Consider the following 19,322-nt stretch of genomic DNA (forward strand, 5'->3'; position numbering starts at 1 on the left):
ATTTTTATGGAAGCAGATTACCACATCTTTTTCCAGTGGAACAAATGGTGGATTTGAATAGCCAATCTTTGGGTTGGCAGCCAAGTACTTTCACCACTGCACTACCTGGGTTCTCCAGTTGAAGTCTAGACAGGTAAAATCACTTGACCATGGGCACACAGCTTTCGGAAAATGGTGAAAACTGGACGTACACTCAGATTTTCTGACTCTAAATAAATAAACATCTGGATGAATGGAGTAGTAGTCTTGCCTATCAACAGAGAGCTCCAAGAAACCACTTCTGGATAACCCTCCCTGCCCTGGAATTCCACAATTCCAAGGTGCTGGCTATCCCTTGAATGCCTCTCCATAGCCAGCTTGCTCGTTCAGTCACTGTTGTGTGCATGTCCATGTGTGAGCGCCCACATGTGAGCACATGTATGATCACAGGGAGGGGCAGGGGCAGTATCCAGAGTACATAATGCATATCAGATTAGCACACTGAAACTTGCCTGAGTGGAAACATTCTTACCTTGCATCAAGCTCCTCTTTGCACAAAACAGTGACATTTTCATGATGTTCAGGAGCCTGCTGTTGGCTTCCAAACGCTCTGGCACCATACCACGCTGTCAGTGCAACGGCTCTCTAGTGAGCTAGCAAAAGCCCAGCTAGAGCATTTTGAATACAGCAGTTCGCTTGCCACCCAAACACTAAACTGCAGTGTTTTCTATTTATCTCTATTTAAATTTTTAGTGATGAGGCACAAATGTTAACACGGTCTTACGTTAATACAATCACAGAAAAGTCTTAATAATGCCACATATTGGCACAGCCCCTGGCTACATTATGGTTTGCTAGACAGGCCCAATGCATGCCTTTCAAGTCACTTAGTCCGCCTTAACTAGGATGTGACAGCAAGATGCTAATTTCCCCCAAGAAATGTATTTTTAGCAGCAATGGCAAGAGACATGTAGGATAATTTGTTCAGACTGAAGGTGGAAAGAAGGTACTTGAGCTCACAAAAAAGATTTCTAAGAAGGGTCTGAAGTGAGAATAATTATGTTTGACTCAATTCTTTTGTGGCTTGAAAGCAAAAGTTGAGCCTCATGAGGGTAAGACCAATGGCTGAAACCAGAATGACCAATGACAAACTCACCAAACCTCTGCTTTTCCAGGGGAGGACTGCCCAGGAGATTCTCCGGTTCTGAGGGCTGGGACCAGGTGAGGTGGTGTCTCCCTGGAGGCCTCAGCTTTGCTCGTCAACAACACCAGGGCAGGACAGCTTGAAGATCAAGGCAAAGTACTGACACGGGAAACTGGAGGGGGAAAGGCCTGCAGCACTCCTAGCCTCGCCTCACAGAACACCACTTCTCGGCTTCACAACTCTGTCCCCTCAGCTTACTAGGGTAAGATGCTGGAGCCTTCCGGAAAGAGAGGGTGTCAGACTGAGGTTCTGAATAAAGATGAGCATGAATGAAAGGAAAAGAAAATCTTTTCAAACCAAAGCCTCCAGTGTTCAGAATACCCTTTCTCCCAGAGTATCACAGTCCCTGCAGTCAAGCCAGGCAACTCCTAACAGGCCATCACACCCATGTCATTGCATCAGAGATCAGAAGGTTAGTTCCCGTTTCGGAGGGCAGATGGTTCAGATAGCAGATAGCAGAAGTGGGAGGAATTACAGCTACAGTGGACCAAGGGCCGTATGAAAGCATGCCAGCCTTTCAAGGATGAGTATGACGATGTGTGAAGTGCCCACCTCTTTCTGCAGCCACTCTTTGGCGATGAGGCCTCCCCATTCCTCTTGCCTGATCAGTCTTCTAGCACAAGCCAGACTAATTGACATTCCAGACATCTCTCAACGCAGAGAGCACAAAAACCTGGTTGCATGTTGATTGGCTCTGAAGAACAGAGGAAGACACAGTCTCCCCAATAGGCCTTCCCTGGTCAGGTTCATCATTTATTCATCACAAGATGTAGCTTCACTGTCAAAAGGATCAGCTCCTGGAGTTTATTCCCTCCCTCCCTTCTATCTATGCTAGGCCTATCTTATTAGCTTTGAATGAAACAGAGTGGGATCAAAATATGTGCTATTAAATGTCCATACATAAAAAGTCAGGGGGAACAAAGAGTCATAGATGGTGGTACTATAGATAAAGACTTATATCTACTTGGGATGAGGGCAGATTCTAGTCTCTTTGGGAGAATTCTGAAATGCGATGAGGATATGTAGGACTTTAACTGTAACCTTCTCTCCATCCCAGGCCATGAATGAAGCTAGATTTCAGCGGCAGGGCCCAAACCATCCGGCCGAGGAAAAGTCGATCCACACTGCTCACCTGGAAAAGGCCGCTCCCAGCACGAATGCAGCATATTCCTTCACCAGTGGCTCTGTGCTGTTCAGCCCATTGATCACCACTTGGAGACCCCCAAAGGAAAGTAGGTCCTGAGCATTATCCATCTGCAACAGCAAAGGCACTGCTTAGTACAGTACAACCATCAAGGTGAAAAGAGCTCTCCTTACATCCTTTCTTTTGGTGGCCATCCAAAAGCAAACATCAAGACTAAGCGACAAACAATGGTGGTAAAAAATTAACCAAAAACCTAAATAATCTTAAAATTGAGATCTTCTAATTCATCTAATATTATTTATGAGCACCTATATGAAATTCAATGGAAATGGCACCTAGCTATTGCTTATGCCAAACATGTCCTGGAAAATTCCAATACCATAATGAGTCACAAAGCTAACTCTCAATGTACAAGCTGTTAATACAAAGAACCTGGTGTCATCAGCATCATTAAATGTGCCCTGCTTCCTGTTCATGCCCAGTTCCACTGAGGACAGGGGAAGCAGCAGACTTGAACAATAAAAATAAAAAATTTAAAAGCTGTTTTTAAATTAGAAGCCAGGAACTGTAAAGGGGGCACAGCACTGAGGATGCTAGATGAGTGTTAGAAAAACAATGCCCTTCTCTCCCCACTTCTTCACCTCCTCGTCGAAGGCTGATTGAATCTGAGGACATTCATAAGATCTTCAAGCCAGCCTCTCAAAGGTTTTAGCTTAGTCTGTGTTAATGTCTCACGGACATTGTAACAGGCAGTGTAGAACATTTCCATCATCCCACAAGAAGCTCTACTGGACACAGAGCCCTAGACTATCATTTAAGGTCCAAATCCCTGTGTCCAGATTCCCTCCTATTCTATATGGGAAACTTGGGATGCCCAAGTTTCATTAGTATCTTGAAATGAGAAGGCTGCTTCCTCAGAAAGGTCAGTAGATCCTGGTCCCCCCATGCAGTAACTGAATCTCCCTTGGCAATAACCTTGTTGTATATAGGCTGCCTCTTATCTACAGGGTGATCCCACTCTACCAATCATCAGGAAAACTCAGGAAGCTGGGCTCAACAACCACTGATTTCTACTCCTTTCCCTCCACATCTCACAGAGAAGTCTCATGTCTAACTCTGCCCTTGCCTCTCCCTCCCAAACTACAAGAGGATTGTGATAGAGAAATGGAGTTGTAAAGGACAGCACTGTATTAGAGTCTGTCGATATTTTTAGGTAGGCTCAGCTTGCTTTTAACACTTAAAAACAAAATCATTCTTATAAATTTTTTTTCTTTTTTTACATTTTATTAGGGACTCATACAACTCTTATCACAATCCATACATATACATACATCAATCGTATAAAGCACATCCATACATTCCCTGCCCCAATCATTCTCAAAGCATTTGCTCTCCACCTAAGCCCCTTGCATCAGGTCCTTTTTTTTTATCCCTCCCTTCCCATTCCCCTCTCCCTCATGTGCCCTTGGTAATCCATACATCATTATTTTGTCATATCTTGCCCTATCCAGAGTCTCCCTCCCCCCCCCTTCTCTGCCGCCCATCTCCCAGGGAGGAGGTCACATGTGGATCCCTGTAATCAGTTCCCCCCATCCAACCCACTCACCCTCCACTCTCCCAGCATCGCCCCTCACCCCCCTGGTCCTGAAGGTATCATCCACCCTGGACTCCCTGTGCCTCCAAGCCTCATATGTACAAGTGTACAACCTCTGCCCTATCCAGTCCTGCAAAGTAGAATTCAGATCATGGTAGTTGGGGGGAGGAAGCATCCGGGATCTGGGGGAAAGCTGTGTTCTTCATCGGTACTACCTCGCACCCTAATTAACCCATCTCCTCTCCTAAACCCCTCTATGAGGGGATCTCCATTGGCCGACACTTGGGCCTTGGGTCTCCACTCTGTACTTCCCCCTTCATTCAATACAGTCTTATAAATTTTGATGTAATAATCCCCACAATGGGAGAGGGAGAGACATGCTTACCAAATTCACTGCCATTGAACTCTTAACTCATAGTGACCCTATAGGACAGAGTAGAACTGCCCTGTGGGTTTCCAAGATTGTAACTCTTTATAGTTGTAGACAACCTCATCTTTCTCCAGAGGAGTGGTTGGTGTTTTTGAACTGCTGACCTTGCTTAGCAGTTCAATGCAGAACCAACTAAGTCATGAGGGCTACTAATCTCCATAGAACAAGAGTTTTTTGTTTTGCTTTATTCTGTTTTTGTCTGTCCATGTGCATGGTTTTAGCCCCAATGTCTAGAACAGAGCTGGGCATATACTTAGGAGCTCAATAAATAATCACTGGATAAATTTTATCATAAAAAATGTTCCCTAAACTAACCCCATGATGAGTCAACTACACAATCTGAGGAGTCTGGAACCATAAACTTGAGAAATGGTTCATCTAAAGTTGTGAAACACGTATCCAGTCGGGTCTTCCATGTGGCCATATCAAAGTCAGGAGCTGTCTGCTCCAATCTGTCCTATGAAGAGGAATGGGTGACAGGCTACAACCAGCTAACTATGCCATTCTAAGTGGACTGTTTTGCTGATATAAACACAAGTAATATTTACTGAGCCTTCCTTCCTCACAGGCTCTTATTTTACAAATCTAAGAATCCATGGTCTTTCCTTTGATTCCCTTTTGCTTAGGTTTCCCTGATATACAATCAGGGTTGTCATTTCACGTCTGGGTCAGTCAGGTATCAGAGTTGGTATGAGTCCCTAGCAGAGCAGCTGCCAGGCTGCCCACCACAAAGCAGTGCAGCCCACAGTCCTAGAGGTTCTATTCTAGATTCACCTGTTCTTTTTCGCACTGATCATTCGCTATGAGATAAAGGCTGACATTGGACAAACATTTCGGTCTTTTGGAGATTCTTCTCATTGATATTATCACTGGAGGTGAGGGAGCAAAGAGTCATTCTGCCCACTGCACACCTGAAGGGCCAAGCTCCGACAGCTGGGCCTGACCCGGTGTCATGAGAGAAGGCATAACGAGCCCAGGTCTGAAGCTTTTCATCTGGGGCTGGAGCGGGAACTCTTCCCAGGCTGCCTTTAGGATGGGTCAGGACATGCAGAGGGCAGCTCAAGGCAGAGGGAGGGAGCACATCAGGAAGCAGACAGAAGGAGAACTGTGCCAATACTCAGGGGGAAAAGAGGGAACCAGAGCACTGACAAGGCAGCGAGAGAACAGGAAACGGACAGAGAGAGAAACAGTGGTTAATAATTGAGGAGTCACAAGAGGGAAAGCAAATACACTACCCCAGGGTAGATAGGGCAGACAGAAGCTGCTCCTCATAAATAACTCACAAACTGTTTCCCACACACAAGGTTTGGCTTTTCACAAAGTCTGTTTAATAATTCACATGTGATTGTAAGGAATCCGCGGGCAGACCCAGTTCAGGTCCTTGAAGCCCCGGGCTCTTTAAAACTTCCATTCAGTGAGTCTAAATGGGAATAGACTAGTGAATCTCCTGGCTTGAGCAGTCCTATGTTATTCAAAGCAAGCATTATGTAGCCCCAACTCCCATTATAACTGGAACTCAAGGTCAAGATCTATCTTCAATTCTCCAGTGAGATGCCAAGTTAGCACTGTTAGATGGCAACCTGAGGGACCAACCTAAACCAAAGATCTTACATTTCCAAGCAAAAGGCCAGTGACCCAGAATAGTATGATTCTTCTACCAAGAAGTGCAATCTTGATTTCATCTAGGGGACTGGTTTCTGGACTGGTCTCTGGCTGTACAAGAAACTAGTTTCCCAGCGACCCATAAAAGCAGAATGGAATGTCACTCTGGGGATGACAGTGCCAGAAGATGAAGGGCCTGCAAGGGTTGGGGGTGGGGGTGGTTCACAGAAGCACTGCTAGCTCAAGACTCCTGTGCCCTCTCTTCCTTCCAGGTATGATAAGCTGTCCAGTCATCTTGGCTTTGGCCTTTCATAATGCAACTAAAGCCAAGAGCCTATAGAAACCAGATACCTCAATATCCACCTCAAGTATGTGAAGATGGGGGGAACATCCAAACAACAACCAGCTGCCAACATCAGAGCAGGACTAAGTTGGCCAAGAACACCTAGGATCCTTAACCCTTTAACTATCTAGAATGGAAATGCTGTTGGAGTTTCCTTTTTTCCGCCCCCTGGGGAGAAAGATTAGAAATAAGGAGAACAAGAATGAGAGCCCAGGTCTACTGTTTCCTCAGCAGGATCACAGTCCTCCTATTGAAGGCATGCGCGGGAGTTGTGAGCAAGGAGGGCAGAGGAAGAGGCGTCTCCACAACTCCTGTGGTTGTAGTATACACTCAGCCCCGCTCACAACAAAAGCTGGCGAGAGCCGACAGAGGCTATCTTTTCGCCTAATTTTGAGAGGAAAAGGATGCTGCCATGCATGGGAGAGCACCGATGAGGATCTCGAACAAGCCTTTGATAAGGATTGCATGGCCTTCCTGGGCCACCATCATCCCTAGTCTAAATGACTGCCAGGGACTCCTATCTGGTCTCCCTACTACTTCTCCACAAAGGAGCTGAAGAGATCCTTAATAAGCAAGTCAGATTAAGTCATTCTGTTCCTCCATATGCTCCAGCTTTATCCAATTTCACTTTTCCCCCCATGGTCTTCATAGTCCCCCAAGATCTCCTCCCATTATCTCTGAGCTTTATCTACTTTTGCTTCCCTCCTCCTCAGTTCCAACCACGAGCTCCCTGCAGTTCTTTGCACACCCGAGTAGATGTACTCCCCACTTCAGTGCTTTTGACTTGGCTGTTGTTCCTTCCTGAAGTGCTCCTTCCCAACACTAAGATCCTTATCCTGTTTATCTTTCTCCGTAGTACTGATCACCTTTAAACACATCATCTATCATTTACTTGTTAGGCTTATTATCTGTCTGCTCTGTTAGAACGTAAGCCTAATTTTATTCATAGATATGTCTCAAGAGCCTGGAATAATGCCAAGGATCAAACACTCAAGAAATTGATTTATTAACTAAGCGAATGACCCCTCTTGGCCCCTTCACTTTAGCTCCACCTGTACCCTTCTGAACTTCAATCAATAGGGACCAGGCTCCTGGGAGAGGCCACCCAGTTATGAGCACAGGCTTTTGGGTTAGGCAGATCATGTTGTACAGCCTAGCTCTGCCCCATTCAATGGCTGGGTGACCTTGGGCAGTTACATAACCCCACAGTTCCTCAATTCCCTCAGCTATAACATGGGGTTGAGAGTATTACTCACAAGCAGCGGTGGGAAGTCCAAGAGTTAATGTAAACAAAGCCCTAGAAGCAGAGCCTGGCATGTAATACACTCCATAAATCTTTATAATTATAATACAAGTCTGATCAATCACTTCCTGCTTTAGATTCTTCAATGGTTCTTAAGTTTATGGTTAAAATCATCAACAGAGTGACCTCCCAAACACCTGGCTCCTTAACTTCTCCTCTGTATCCATGCTATCCCCACCTTCTGGTCTCTGTGATCCAGTCATTACAACTTTTTTTCAGGTCCTCGAACAAGACTAGTCACTGCCTAAGAATCAGGTGTATGCTGTCTCCTCTTCCTGGGCTGCTCTAACCCAAAGGCTAGCAAACTTTTCCTACCAGGGGCCCGATATTAAATATATGTGGCTTTGTGAGCCATGTGGTTTCTTTCACAACTATTCAACGTTGCCCTTCTAGCATGAAAACAGGCACAGATAATATGTTGACAAGTGGTCATGGCTATGTTTCAATGAAACTTAATTTACAAAAGCTGGCAGCAGGCTAGAAGTAGCCCACGGTTACAGTCGACTGAGCCCTTCTGTAATTGTTATGGATTGAATTGTGTACCCCAAATATATATACTGTGCATCCTAACCCCTGTATCTGTGGATATAATCCTGCTTGGGAATAGGAAATTCTTTAATATGTTAATAAAGCCACAGCAGTGTAGGTTGGGTCTGAAACCAATGACTTTAGAGATTTTGAGAAATTAAAGATTAGCCACAGAAGATCACCAAAAAAAAAAAAAACCCTGAACAATAGGAGTCAATAAAAAAAGCAAGGATCCAGGAACCCAAGCAGAAGGCAAATTTTGAGAATGATGAGGGCAATGAATGTATAAGGGTGCTTTACTCAATTGATGTATGTATGGATAGTGATAAGAGTTGTAGGAGCCCCCACAAGACATTCCACCCACTGGCCTGTGGTCTTCCTGCATTCAACATCACTGCATGTGTTGCGTGAGTTTGAAGAGTAATTTATAGATTGGTATTGGACATATGGGCTAATATCGGATTTATGGACTTGACCTGGACTGAGCTGGGGTGTTTTCTTAATATACAATTGCTCTTTGATATAAAGTTATCCCTTACACACACACACACACACACACACACACACAAAGGAGTTGCATGAGCCCCGATAAAATGATTTAAAAAAAAAGAAAATAATAATTTATAATCTGTCAAGGGCTCATGAGGAGCTGATACCAAGGGCTCAATAGAAAGTAATTGTCTAGAAAAGAATGATGGTAACATATATACAAATATGCTTGATACAATTTATGTATGAGTTGTAATAAGAATTGTAAGAGCCCTCAATAAAATGATTAAAAAAAAAAACAAAAAAAAAAGAGCAAGGACTTCCCTCCAGTACTGACACAGAGAGAAAGCCTTCCCCTAGAACCAGTGTCCTGAATACAGACTTCTGGCCTCCCCAACTTTGAGAACGGAGACCTGGTGACACAAGGGTTAAACACTCAGCTGCCACATAAAAGATTGGTGACTCAAACTCACCAGACACACCACAGGCAAAAAGACCTGGCGTTCTGCTCCTAAGAACATTACAGCCTAGGAAACCCTGTGGGGGCAGTTTTGCTCTGACCTATAAATTCCTAAAAGGCAGAACCAACTCACCGGCACACAAGAAGAAAGCTGTGAGAAAATCAATCTCTGTTCCTTAAAGTCACCCACTCTGGCTATGCTATAGCAGCACCAAAGAAGCAAACCGCCTCCTCTGGCCAGCCAGCCCTCACACTCTCACTGCTACAGTGTCAATGCAGCTCCTAGTGACCCTATAGGACAGTGTGGAACTACTCCTGTTGAGTTTCAGAGACTTTGAACTGTTTCCAGAAGTAGAAAGCCCATCTTTCTCCCAGAGTGACTGGTGGTTTTGAACTGCGGACGTTGCAGTTCACAGCTCAATGAGTAACCACTAAACCACCATGACTCCAATCCCTCTTCATCCTTTAATGCTCAGTTGAAATGTCACATTCTCAGAGAAACTTTCTCTAATGCCTTGATGAGGTTGTTCCCCTTATATACTCCCACATCACCTTTGAAGTTCTTATCACCATCTTTCAGTACCTCATTACTTAATTGTCCATTTGGCTGCTCCCCTTTCAGAATAGGGCTTCACAGCACTGGGAAATGCATGTTTTATCTCTGTTGAAGCTGCAGTGTCAAACAATAAAAGAGGTAAAACTCCAAATGAAAGGGAGGCTGGCTTCTAAGAATGTACACCTCACTAAAAGTAGACAGTCACCTAGAGTAATAATAAGCTATGCCCTGAGGGGACGGGAGTGTGGGGGGAGATGCTAATGTCATTTTCTTAGGGTTTAGGGCAGAACGATCTATTTTTGTAGTTATGATTAAAAGTCAGAGTTGTGGACAAAGGACAATACCTGATGGACATAATATTCCAGATCAAAGAGTGCGGCAATCTTTTCTTCCAGACTGGAGCTGGAACTATTGAATTTGTTGATCAGCCGTACCATGATTTGCATGTCAGTCTCAATGACAACATTCAGCTCAGCGAAGTCCTTCTTCAGTTCCTCAATGGGGCGGAAGAGGCGCTTTACCTCTGCCTGCCTTGCCTACAGAAACAGCAAAAAGATGGTTAACCAAACTGATCGGAGACTTCTCCTTCAAGACCTCTGTGGTATACCAGAGCTGCCGTTCCCAATCAAAGGACTGCTGCTCCAGGGCTCACAGCCTTTCAACGGTACCTTCTAAGATGCCTCAGGAGCCAAACTTCATAGCCTACCCACAGAGCTCTCTACTCCAAAACCACACTCACGAGCTTCCAAGGCCTACTTAGTTAGCTTTACCTTCAACATTGAGAACGTCTTCATGTAATCACTGAGTGAAGGGCAACTAATGGAAGCTCATCTTGGACCTCTTGCCTCATAGGGGGCAGCTGAGGTCTGACACCAAAACCAAACTCGCTGTCACTGAGTCGATTCCGACTCATGGAGACCCTGTAAGGCGGGTAGAACTGCCCCTGTGAGTTTCCGAGACCATAACTCTTCACGGGAGTAGAAAGTCTCCTCTTTCTCCCACAGAGCAGCTGGTGGTTTCAAAGTTGCTGGCAGTGCGTTTACCAGGGGACCACTACACCACCAGGGTCTCTAGTGTCCACATTCGGAATAGCTGGACTTTGCCCTGGCCACCTAGCCACATTTTAGGGAAACCTAGACAGAGGAAACTGGGGAAAGAATTGTCAGGGCAGGAACAATTTTCTCATGAAAATTAAACCATTACTGTCCATCTAACCACAGGTGTACAATGTGCTCAACTGTTGGAAATGGCTAAATTACTATATGTACTATATTCAAATCTCAACATTTTTCCCTCAACCCCCCACCCCATACAGATACAAAGATTGTTAAATGAAGTTATGTTGAAATTGAATAAAGAGCTTTAATTGGATATTTTATACATGTGATACACAGTTTTCTTTCCAGTTTCACAGGCTGGTGCTTACAAAAGAGAGCCGGGAAGGTTACAGTGGTTTCTGTCTCTACCTTCCAAGAAAAATTAAAAGGCACGAATATTTATAAAAAGCAGGATGATGAGCAGCTGTCAGCTCCAAATTGCTCATCTATTACCTATGAGTTTCTCTGCCTAGTTCCAAGCACTCCATAGAAACACCAACCAGAGAAATGAATCAGCCTATTTTTAAAAAGATCAGCTCCGGCAGAGCAATCACTTCTATGGGGTGCCACATCCTACTTCTTTGTGCAAAAGCAACAGTGGAATGTTCTCTCTGTATCCAGCTAGGGGACCCTGGACAGTCGATCAAGGATGGGCAAAGAGGCCTGGAAAGACTGAGTAACAGCCTAGTTATTCTAGGTTCGCAATAACATGAAAGTGAGCAGGGAAAGAAATGCAGCACCTAGGCCTTACAACAGCAGCATGTGCCTGGCCCTCACAGAAAAGACCTTTGTTTTATATCTTTTCATTCTGAAATACTTACAGAAAGTTATAAAAAATAAGGTTACTCGTACCCTTCATTCAGTTTTCCCTCACTGTGGCATCCTACAGAATGACAGTACAATACCAAACCCAAACAACTGACCAAGGTACAATACTATCAACTGGACCACAAGCCTTATTCATTCAGATTTCACCAGTTTCCTGTCCCCCACCCCAACCCACCTTCTCTCACACACAGAGTGTGCATGTAGTTCTCTATCACTGTATCCAATATATAGTTTACTGTAACCAACTGTCAAGCTACTGTTTTCCTCCATCACCACGGAAGAACTTTACTGGGCTCCTCTTTCACAGATATGCATCATCCTCTGAAGTCACCTACCATACCTGTGTCATAGCAACTACTCTTTTGCTCTCCATTTCTGTAATTCCAGCATTTAGGGAATGTTATATAAGTGGAATCCTACAGTATGTAACCTTTTGAGATTGGCTTTCCTTCATTGAGATCTATCCAAGCTACGGCACATGTATCACTAACTCATGTACTAGTTTAACCATTCACCTGTTGAAGAACATCTGAGTTGTTTTCAGGTTTTAGCTACTATGACTAAAGTTGCTAGGAACATTTGTGTACAGGTTATTCATGAGCATTCAGTAATTATTTTTCTGAGATAAATGCTCATGGTTGCAACTGCTGGGTCATATTATAAGCTTATGTCTACTTTTATAAGGAAGTGTCAAACTATGTTTCAGAGTAGCTGTACTCTTCTAATTCCCACTAGCAATGTATGAAAAATCCAGTTTTTCCACATCCTCACCAGTATTTACCATTAGCTTCATTTTTCATTTTAGCCATTCTAATACATGTGCAAGAATACTAATTTCTAGTCATAGATGTAATTCACATTTCCCTAATGGCCAGTAAGAATGCTATTTGCCATCCACATATTCTCTTGGGTGAAATGTCTCTTCATGAACATTTTTTAAATAGGCCGTTGGGTGCAAATTCTTAGTATATTCTAGATATAAGCCCTTTGTCACACCTTGCTTTGTATGATTCCAATACCTACCCATTTCAAATATCATGGTATAAATAATCCCAATTCCCCAACATGACTCAAGTTTCTGTTCAGTGTATTAACCATGAATGACTGCTGCTAGCTCTTCAGCCAACAAATCATTATATAAATAAGAAATATCCATAATGATGTGCCCAATCTCATCACTTCTTCCAAAGTCTGTCGCTGATTGGTTACTGTGTATATGTCATTTAGTTCACAAAACAAATCATTTTCCAATGATAAGCTTATATAACACTTTATAAAAATGCATAATGGAAAGAGACAATTGATTAACAAAGATGGAAGTGGAGAACCAAAAGTGGTAACTCTAGAGTGAAATTACACTTGAATATAACTGGAGTTATTGAAGAAATAATTGGGAGGAGGTTAATTTGCTTCTACTCTATATACTCCAGATACACAGCTGGAGGAATTTGACAAAGACATACTTAGTGACATAGGAAAGTGACCAACAAGAATAAGTGACATCAGCAAAAACTTCACATTGAGGGAATTCCCACAAACATTTCACAACAATGGTAGCATATGTGATAAAACGTTGGAAGCTGGTCTATTCTAAGAAAGGGGAGACAAGCCCCGTTCAAACTATTATTGGTTAGTTACCTTTAAACATATTTTATTGAGTTTTTGGTCAAAGTTTACACAGAAAATTTGGTTCCCATTTCTAACATAGTGTTTCGTTACAGTGGTGACATTTTCCAGTGCCGGCATTCTCATGCTTTCCATTTTTCTTGATTCCATGCCTACTCCAGCCTTCCCTGTCTCCTGACTCTTGGTAAGCTTTTTACAAAGGAATAAAAAAATTCTCCATGTTCCTAAATTTTTTTCCATGTTCCTAAATGTTAAGCACATTAAATAATATTAGTATTATTATTTATCATTTTCCCAATACATTTATGATTGCCACAATAGTTTTTTTAATGCTTGGGTGAAAAAATTTTAAGGTTGTGAACAATCATATTATTTCTCCATTGATTAAAATCTGTGCAGTTTCAGGTTGCCTGGTTATTTTTATGGCCTTACACTATCATGCATAGCTAAGACTGCTACTCTATAATTGGCAAGTATTTTCTCCTGGACTATAGGTCATCTTCTCACCTCTTAAGAGTCTTTCACAGGGCAGAAGGTTTTCATTTCGATTAAGTCAACTTATCAATATTTACTTTTATGGGCTGTGCATTTGGTGTCATGTCTTAAGAACTTCTGTCTAATCTTATTTTTCCAAAGATATGCTTTAAGTTTCATATTTTATATTAAAATCTTTATTTTGAATTACATTTTAATATGGTAAGATTAATTATTTGCCTAATTGCCTGTGGATGTCTACCACATGCTGAAAACACTGTTTTTACTGAACTGCATCTGCATCTCTGTCAAAAAATCATTTGGGTGTAGGTATGGATCTAGTTCTGGGGTTTCTGCTCTGTTCTTTTGATGTGATACTGACATTACATCATCTTGATTACTGTAGTTGTCAAGTATATCTTAAAATTGTGTAGAATAATTCCTCCCACTCTATTAGTCATTTTAAAAATTCTTACAGCTATTTTGTTTCTTTTTCCACATTACTTTCAGAATGTCGCTAGGTGCCATCAAGTTGGTTCCAACTCAGGAAGACCATGTACATCAGGAACACCCCGGTGGTGCACCATCCTCACAATTGTTCTGATGTTCCAGCCCACTGCTGCAGCCACTGTGTCCATCCAGCATGTCACGGGTCTTCCTCGTTCTCGCTGCTCCTCTACTTTACCAAGCATGCTATCTTTTTCCAGGAACAGGACTCTCCTGATAAAATGCCCAAAGTATATAAAATAAAGTCTTGCCAAGCCTGGTCTGTAAGTTGCGTCCTGGCTGTACTTCTTCCAAGACAGATTTGTTTGCTTTTTTCAGCATGTAGATATTATATACGTTTTGTTAAACTTATCACTAAGAATTTCACTTTGGAGGGAACTATAAATGGTCTGGTTTTTAATTTCAATTTTCAAACATTTGTTGCTGTTCTCCAGAAATACTATTTATTCGAATTAGTCTTGTATCCTGCAGTCTGTCTGAATTTTCACTCATTCATTCTAGAAGGTTCTTTTTGTAGGGTCTTGGGGATGTCTACACAGACCATCATGTCATCTGGAAATAGAAACAGTGATAATTCTTCCTTTTCAATCTCTATGCCTCTTATTTTCTTTTTTTTTTTTAAACAATTTATTGGGGCTGATACAATTCTTTTCACAGTTTGCCTCTTAGTTTCTTAACTTGCCTTATTGCATTGCTGGGACCATAATGAATAAGAGTGCTAAGAGTAGCTATCCTTGCCAGGTTCCTGATTATAACAGCACTACATTCAGTCTTTATCAAGTCTGCTATTGGATGTGGATGTTTTTGTGGATATTCTATCAGGGTGACAAAAGTCCTCTCTATTTCTACACTTCTGAATTTTTATCATGAGTGGGTGTTAAATTTTGCCAAATTTTTGTTTTGTTTGGATAATTTAAATCATGGACTTTTCTTCTTTAGTTTTCAAAAAATGGATTGCATGAGATTAATTTTCATATATTAAGTCATCCTTGCATCCCTAAAATTAACCTCACTTGGTTATGGTGTGTAATTCTTTCTCTATTGCTGAATTCAATTTGCTAATATTTTGCTGTGGATTTTTACATCTATGTTCCTGAGGGATATCAATCTGCATTCTTATTTTGTTTGGTTTGGTTTCGGTATCAATATATTTACTGGCATTATAAAATAAGTTGGATATTGTTGCTCTCCTTTCCATTTTCTGGAAGAAAATATGTATAATTCTTCTCAAATGTTTGATAGAAGACTCCAATGAAACAATATGGCTATAAATCCTTTTTGGTAAGGGTTCACACTATAAATTAAACTTCTTTAACAGATACATGACTATTTAGGTGATCTATTTCATATTGGGAATACTTGTGTAGTATGTGTTTCAAAAATAATTGTACTACTTCGTGTAAGTTGTTGAGTTCTATGTGCCTGGCTGTTTCTGGCTTTCTTCATGTGTATAGCATCTGTAATGTTCCCCATTTCATTCCTGATACTAGTCACTCATACCCTAGTTGCCCTCTTGCCCTTTGACACTCTCACAAGAGTCTCACCAACATTTGGCTTCAACTGATTTTCTCTTCTTATGTGTTTTCAACTTCATTTACTTTTGTTCTTTAATATTTCTGTCCTGCTTGCTTTGAGCTTATTTCGTTGAACTTTTTCTAGTTTTCTGATATAAGACCTGTAATTTTGAAACCTTGCTTCTTTTCTAATGTAAGCATTAGAGTTACAAACTTCCCTCTCAATAATGCTGTAGTTGTATCTCACTAATAAGTTTTTTCTGTTTTTAATCATCCAGTGGATGTTTCCATTTCCCTCTTCTTAGACTTAGTGTTTGCAGATATTCCTGTTTATCTGTCTGTTACTGTTTCTACTTTGATTGTATCAAAACCAGATTATAGGAGCTTAAAAAACAGATTATATATTTTAAAAACTTTCAATTCTTTTAAATTTATTGAGGTTTATTATTACCCAAGATATGGTTTATCTCTGAATGCTCCATGAATGCTTGAAAAGGATGTCTATTCTTTTTTTTTTCTTTCAGAAATAATTTTATTGGGGGCTCGTACAACTCTTATAACAATCCATATTTACATCCAGGATATCAAGCACATTGTGCCTATTGTATTACTGTGTTGGATCAATGTGCTGGTTGATGCTGTTCATCTTTTCGATATCCTTACTGATTTGCTATGTACTAGTTCTATCAATCCACCACTCATCTGTCGGTTTGTCATAATGAGGTGGTGGTGTGCTTCTATGATGGCAAAAAGCTATGCCACCGGTCTTTTGAATGCCAGCAGAGTGAGCTATGATAGGCAAGTTTCAGCAGACTTGGGAGACGAAGACAAGCTGGGAAGAAAGGCTCTGTGATCTACTTCTGAAAACGTGGACGGTCAATGCCTTCTAAACAGCAGCGGAATACTGTCTGATCTCACGGGCACAAGCCCTCCAGAGAGAAGCCACTCAGAACACTGCTGGAGAAGTGCGGCTTCCTCAAAGGAGAGTGAGCCACAACGATGAGAATGGAGTAACGCTTCCATTCATTTGCCAACACGGCACAATGCAAAATGAGAAGAAAAAGTTGCAAGCATCCATTAATAAGTGTAAAATGGAATGCACCAAGTATGAATTTAGCAAAATTGAAGGTCATCAAAAATTAAATGGAATGCATACAAAAGATATTATAGGCATTAGTGAGATGAGAGGGACATGCACTGGCCACTCTGAATCAGACAATCACATGATTTACTGCTGGAAATGGCAAATTGAAGAAAACACAGCATCTCATCCATTGTCAAAATGATATTTCAAGATCTATCCTGAAGTATAACACTGTCAATGACAGAATAATATTCATATGTTTATGAAGAAGACCACTTAGTGTATTATTCAAATTTATGAGGAAATTCAAGAGTTTGACAACCTCTGAAGTTTGAAACATACCAAGACACACCACTAATTACTCATGATAGAAATGTGAAAGTTGGAAACAAAGAGTAAGGATCAGTCCTTAGAAAATACGACCTTGGGTAGAGAAGTGAAGCTGGAGATCACAACACAGAATTTTGCAAGACCAGTGACTTCATCTTTGCAAATATCTCCTTCAACAACATAACTAGTGACCATACATGTGGACCTCAACAGATGAAATAAAGAACAATCAAATAAACTGCATCGATGGGAAGAAATGATGATGAAGCCCAATGTCATCAGAACATGTGTGGAACAGAACATCAACTGCTTGTATGTACGGTCACACTGAAGTTGAAGAAAATCCCAGCAATTCCTCAAGAACCACTTGAATCTATCCCACCTGAATACAGAAGTCCTCTCAGGAAGAGCTGTGACACACTGAACACTAGGGACTGAAGACTAGATGAACTGTGGAATGACATCAAGAACATTATACATGAAAAGAGAAAAAGATCGTTTTTAAAAAGGGAAGGAAGAGAAGAGCAAAGCAGATGTCAGAAGAGACTCTGAAACTTGCCCTCAAACACACAATAGTTAAAGTTAATGGAAGAAATGATGAAACAAAGATTTCATAGGGCAACTCAAGAAAGGAAACATAATAATGAAATGTGCAAAGACTTGGAGTTTTAGAAGGTCTGAAAGGAACAACATGCTCAGCTATTGCATAAAAAATAATCAGGTCTCGAGTTACAATATTGAAGTATTCCATGTCTACCTATATAAATAATATAGGCAGGATACACAATCCCCAGGAGAAAACAATGGTACCCATAGTTCAGGGGGTGTGGGGAGGGAACATGGGAGAGGGGGAAGTGGGAGAAAGGAAGAGGGAGTCATCAAATCCAGGGACAAGGGAACAAGTGATCTAACACTGATAGTGAGAGGTTGAGGTAGCTAGTTTATTATGCCAGCCTGGCCGATAAACACACGTGGAGTTAACTGAAGGGCGGAAGGACAAATGGTTCAGTGAGTCTTGCCTTTCTAGTTATCAGGTCTCCTGTTTTATGATGGTTGGACCAGGGTGCGGCTGCCTTAGTCAGTTCCCTGTTTTAGCTGGCAAGGCTCACTTCCTGCAAAACATCCCTGAGGAGAAGCCACATGGACCTACCCCGAGGCAGCCCTGGACGCTGGAGCAGCCGTGTGGAGATCCCTGCCAGCGCTGAGATGCTTACACACTCACTGATTCGGCTTTCCTCCTGCAGTCGGTGTCATTGCATGTGTTTTGTGAGTTTGTAGATTGGTGTCGGACATATGGACTAATGTCGGGTTTATGGGCTTGGACTGGCCTGGGTTGGGATGTTTTCTTGATGTGCACTTAACCTTTTTATAAAACTCTCTCTTATACATGAGTTTCTGTGGGTTTGTTTCCCTAATGTACCCAGACTTACACAGAGGTATAGAATGTCTGGTGAGGTTTGATCAAGTGCAATGAAGCTGAGAGGAATTACTGAGAGCTGAAGGAAGGTTGAACATGATAATGGGACAGGAGAAAAGTAAAGAGAAATACAGGAAAGAACTAGGAGGCAAAGGGCATTTAAAGCGGTATAAATACAGGCATGCGCATATATAAATATATTTATATATAACACTAGGGATACAGGTCCATGTACATATATTTATATGTTAAGTATTAAGATAGCAGATGGACATTGGGCCTCTACTCAAGTACTCCCTCAAAGCAAGAACACTTTGTTCTAATATCTGGAATTCTAAGATGCTTACCTTCTCAATATGATCACTGAAGACAACATGAGTGCATAAGCAAATGTGGTGAAGAAAGCTGATGGTGCCTGACTATCAAAAGATAGTGCCTGGGGTCTTAAAGGCTTGAAGAAAAACAAGTTGCCATCTAGCTGAGAAGCAACAAAGCTCACATGGAAGAAGCACACCAGCCTGTGTGATCAGGAGGTGTCAATAGGATCAGGTATCAGGCATCAGAAGACCCAAAACAAACAATCGTATCGATGAGAACAAGGGGGAGCAGAGTGGAAACCCAAAGTCCATCTGTAGACAATTGGGCAACCCCTCACAGAAGGGTCACAAGGAAAGGATGAGCCAGTCAGGGTGGAGTATAGCACCAACGAAAAACACATTCCTTGAGGCTTCCTCCCTCACACTATCATGACCCCCATTCTACCTTACAAATCCGGCTAGACCAGAGCATGTACACCAGTAAAGACAAGAGCTT

The 19,322-nt window shown here is 41.8% G+C and overlaps 1 protein-coding gene across 1 annotated transcript in view; it reads right to left on the reverse strand.

Moving 5' to 3' along the window:
* The window catches only part of SIL1 (SIL1 nucleotide exchange factor), a 333,043-nt gene that overhangs the window by 71,315 nt on the left and 242,406 nt on the right, over window positions 1-19,322 (reverse strand). The window contains exons 6-7 of the mRNA XM_075541628.1: window positions 9,977-10,168; window positions 2,316-2,437 (exon numbers count right to left, since the gene is read on the reverse strand). Of these exons, the coding sequence (XP_075397743.1) occupies window positions 2,316-2,437; window positions 9,977-10,168 (314 nt within the window). The remainder of the gene's footprint in view (window positions 1-2,315; window positions 2,438-9,976; window positions 10,169-19,322) is intronic.

The sequence above is a fragment of the Tenrec ecaudatus genome, chromosome 2 (assembly GCF_050624435.1).
Source record: "Tenrec ecaudatus isolate mTenEca1 chromosome 2, mTenEca1.hap1, whole genome shotgun sequence".
NCBI classification, from domain to species: domain Eukaryota; kingdom Metazoa; phylum Chordata; class Mammalia; order Afrosoricida; family Tenrecidae; genus Tenrec; species Tenrec ecaudatus.